Source organism: Camellia sinensis, chromosome 3 (genome assembly GCF_055761805.1).
Source record: "Camellia sinensis isolate YWXY chromosome 3, ASM5576180v1, whole genome shotgun sequence".
Taxonomy (NCBI): Eukaryota; Viridiplantae; Streptophyta; class Magnoliopsida; order Ericales; family Theaceae; genus Camellia; species Camellia sinensis.
In genome coordinates, this window is record NC_138963.1 from 225095212 (window position 1) to 225098979 (window position 3768).

At 38.1% G+C, this 3768-nt stretch overlaps 1 protein-coding gene across 1 annotated transcript; it reads left to right on the plus strand.

The window, feature by feature from the left end:
- The first annotated feature begins 1171 nt into the window (after nucleotides 1-1171).
- LOC114278834 (uncharacterized) lies at nucleotides 1172-3052 on the plus strand. Its single transcript, XM_028220972.2, has 4 exons — nucleotides 1172-1578; nucleotides 2222-2284; nucleotides 2372-2472; nucleotides 2697-3052. Exons 1-4 carry the CDS (start codon nucleotides 1473-1475, stop codon nucleotides 2727-2729), a joined length of 303 nt encoding a protein of 100 aa, XP_028076773.2. The 5' UTR covers nucleotides 1172-1472; the 3' UTR covers nucleotides 2730-3052.
- The last annotated feature ends 716 nt before the right edge of the window (nucleotides 3053-3768 follow it).

Sequence of the window (3768 nt, forward strand, 5' to 3'; positions counted from 1 at the left end):
CCACATAGAGGTTGGTTCAATTAGGCGTTGTGGATTCGCTAGGTAATTGAGAGTATACCTATGTAATTCCTTTAAATCTTCTTAGTGGATTGTTCTTGTGGATGTCGCCCGTGGTTTTTTTATCACAGTTGGAGGTGTCCAATTGTGGTTTTTTCCACGTAAAATCGTTGTGTCTCTTTGTCTTGATTGTTTGATTGGGATTGTTATATTCTGCTTAAAATTGATACATAATCACAAATCAACATCTAGGGGATTTCTAGATTTTTCAGTAACATTTTTGTAGTTTTTTTAATTTTTGACGCTGAAACACAGTAGGTGCTTAGGTGGAGTTGAGCCTAAGCTATGGACGTGGCCGTGGACGGATGGCAGGGGTCCAAGGGGTGGTAGCAATCAGGCATAATGATTGGGGGTTGGTGTGCTTTGCTTTAGCTAAATGTTTGCCATGGCTTAGTGGTTATCATATTTGAAAGTCTAGTTTGGAAGTTCTGAAATTATGGCTTTATGTTCTTCAGGGTTTTTAAGCATTGATTTTGTTCTTTTTGTGAATGTGGGCAAAGCTTGTTTTAAACTCTGTTGCTGCTTTTTACGTTAGCCAAAGAGCAAGTAGCCAATTTCTAATTGCTGTCGATTTCACTATTTGCAGTCCAAGTATATGCTTCTTGTATTTATTCATATATCTTTATTCATAGGTGTTTTTTCTAAAGCTCGTCCCTCTTTTAGTCATGTTCTTTCCATGCTATTTCTTGGTGATGTCAGTTTTGTTTATGCTGTTGTGAAGTTTTGTAGTGCACTAAACTAGCATTTATTGTGAAAAGGACCAACTTTATGGTATTTGGTGTTAGGCATTGAAGTTCATGTAGTATTTGCTGAGATTGCTCAACCATTGCGTCACTTGACTCATCTGCATTTTTTTGAAGGTCCAATAAAATATCACTTGATTTAGCTGCATTTTTTCAAAGGTCCAATAAAATAAGATCACATTTCACTGTTTAGGTTGAGGTTTCATGGAAATTTTGGGTTATTACGATTATTTGATGTTTGTTTTGTACTTTGTGCAAACTGATGTGGAAACTAGGTGGAGAGGACAAAGTTACGAGACAAGCATTGTTGATGTGTATTGTGGGCATTATCACTGTTTGTGTTTATACCAAATTCATATTTTTTTATGCAAAAGCACACGACTTCGGAAAATACATTCACTGTGTTTGGTTGTGGTTTTTTCAATATAGTTTTTTGAAAATTTTATACAATTTGTTTGGTTATTCTGAAAAATGAATTATGTTTTCAAAAAAATGAACGAGCCCTCTGATTCTTCACGTGATGTTATGTTTTCAAAAAAAATAAATGAGCCATCTGATTCTCTACGAATAGGTAGGCTGTAGTTGAATCTACTTCTGCCTCCTCTTCATAGCCTCTGCCTTGCTCTTTATTACCTTTACCAAACATTTTACCACATCTTCACTTTTGTTGATATGCGAAGGTCGGCAACACCAAAGCAACGACGACGGCCAGCGACGAAGACATTATTCAGGTGTGGTCGCTTTGAGCTCAGGGTGACGAAGATCCGACGAGAAAGAGGTTAGTCGCACTATTTTTGGTGTGATTTTTGGGTTCATTTTGATCTCCATTTACCCCTTCCATTTTCAAGTGTTCTTCTTCATAAATTTGTAGGAAATGAAATTTTTTTCAACAAATCTATTCTCTACGGTACCAGTTAGACGAAAATGGTACTTGAATCTCGGAACTAAAGTTTTATATATAAACCTAAAACTGGTGTGGTTTGATTCATACACCAAATCCCTAGTTGAATCTGAAAAAAAAAAATTCATATTATGAATGTTTAGTTCGCTGCTTTGCTTTTGGAAAATGATTTAATCATTTGAAACTGATAGAAATTTCTCTACCTTCGGGTAACTGGTTTTGATTTCAGAATGTATTTTCCACATTTCAAACATAGTAAGCATAGATTTTTTGCTTTCCATTTCGGAAATTAGCTTTATTATATTTTGTTCAGTTCGTCATAGTTTCCCCTTTCCCAACTGTGGTTTCAAAATCGGTATTGAATGGTCATCTCTTACATGAAAATGAAGCAGATTTTTACCAGTTTTCACTGTTCTGGTTTGGTGTACATACATTCAGATTTGAAGTCCTTCTCTTTTTGTTGGTTTTTGTTGTTTTTACTTATTTTGTTATTGTATTGTTGTCATCATTGTTGATGTAGTGACACCATCAGTTTCTTGTGGTCGATTCGATCTCCGCTGTACCAAGATTCGCGAGGAAAGGAGTAAGGTCTTTCAGCCCTTGTAATTGTATTAAATGTATTTTTCTTGAACAAGGATATCAAACCATATTGTTAAAGTGCACTGTGCAGTTCATTTAGGTACACCCCCATTTACTGAAGATGCTTTGAAGACGAAGCAAAAGGCAGCACACACACCAGACTCATCTTCTTTTGCTGAAAACGACGTGGAGGTAAATATTACTTTGCTACATTTTGTAAATGTGTTACATGCAATGTTTACTCAAACAAGAATGCATTAAAACATCAGACCTCTATTCCTTGCAATGTTTACTGAAACAAGAATGCATTAAAACCAACTGTCAGTCAAATGGAATTTGTAACTTGCTACTTTCACCATGGTATGTAAGACCTCATCACTTAACATTTACCCATGACACATGAAAAATTATCACAGCTGTCATACGTGTATTTCATAGATGGACAGTGAGGGGTTCGTTGTGGATGCGCAAGAACTGAAGTTGTGGCCAAATAGGATTGAGTTGGCCTTCATCCAACTGATGGTCGAGGAGGTGAAGCAAGACCCCTCATTAACCAAAAAAAACTCTTTTACCACAAGGCATTGGACTCGAATTGATGACGAGCTGTACAGTTAGTTCAGAGTTAGGTACACAGTTAACCGATTAAAACAAAAGTACCACCGCATCAGGCAAACGTACAATACATTTGTGAAATTGAAAAACCATACGGGGTTCGGTTGGGATGAGCAGAGGAAAACGGTCATGGCCCCGGATGATGTCTGGGATCACTATGTGAAGGTAACAACCACCATCGTAGGATTGACTACAACCTTCATACTGCAGTACATTAACTCGAACAATTCTTATTTACCATATCTTTGGTTTTTTATTTTTGTAGGCACATCCCGGAGCAAAAGTGTTCAGGAAAAAGGGTCTAGACCACATAGACTTGTTAGACGTCCTCTTTGCCAACTTCCAAGCCACTGGTGCACTTGCCCGTGCTTCAACCCAAGGACCCCCAACCTCTGATGAAGAAAGGGATATCCAAAGTGCATTGTTTGGTGTTGGAATCAACTCAAATACCAATTTCATCCCTATTGATGACGACATGGACGGAGATGATGACCTGAAGGTAGGTGGGAATTTTGACCCGAAGGTAGGTGGGAGTAGTGGCAATGATGGTGGGCGAAAGGGTGCACACTTTGATTTCGCACTTGATACATGGACTGCCACAAACCTTGCCAAAAAACAATTTTTTGCTCCCCAAAACAAAATGGCTGAAGCGAGCCAGGCTGTATAGCGACCCCGGTCTTCTCCCATTTGACTATTGTATCTGGACTTAGGTTCCGTAGATTCTGTCATTGTATAATTGTTGTTGTTGTCCCTTATTTTCTCATTTGGACTTATAGGATGTGTTGGGTAGGTTTGTTTCAGGTTGGTTGGATTTAGAAACCAAGTGTTGTTGTCCAGAATTTTGGATCTTCGCTCGAGCGAGGAGTTTGTCGCTCG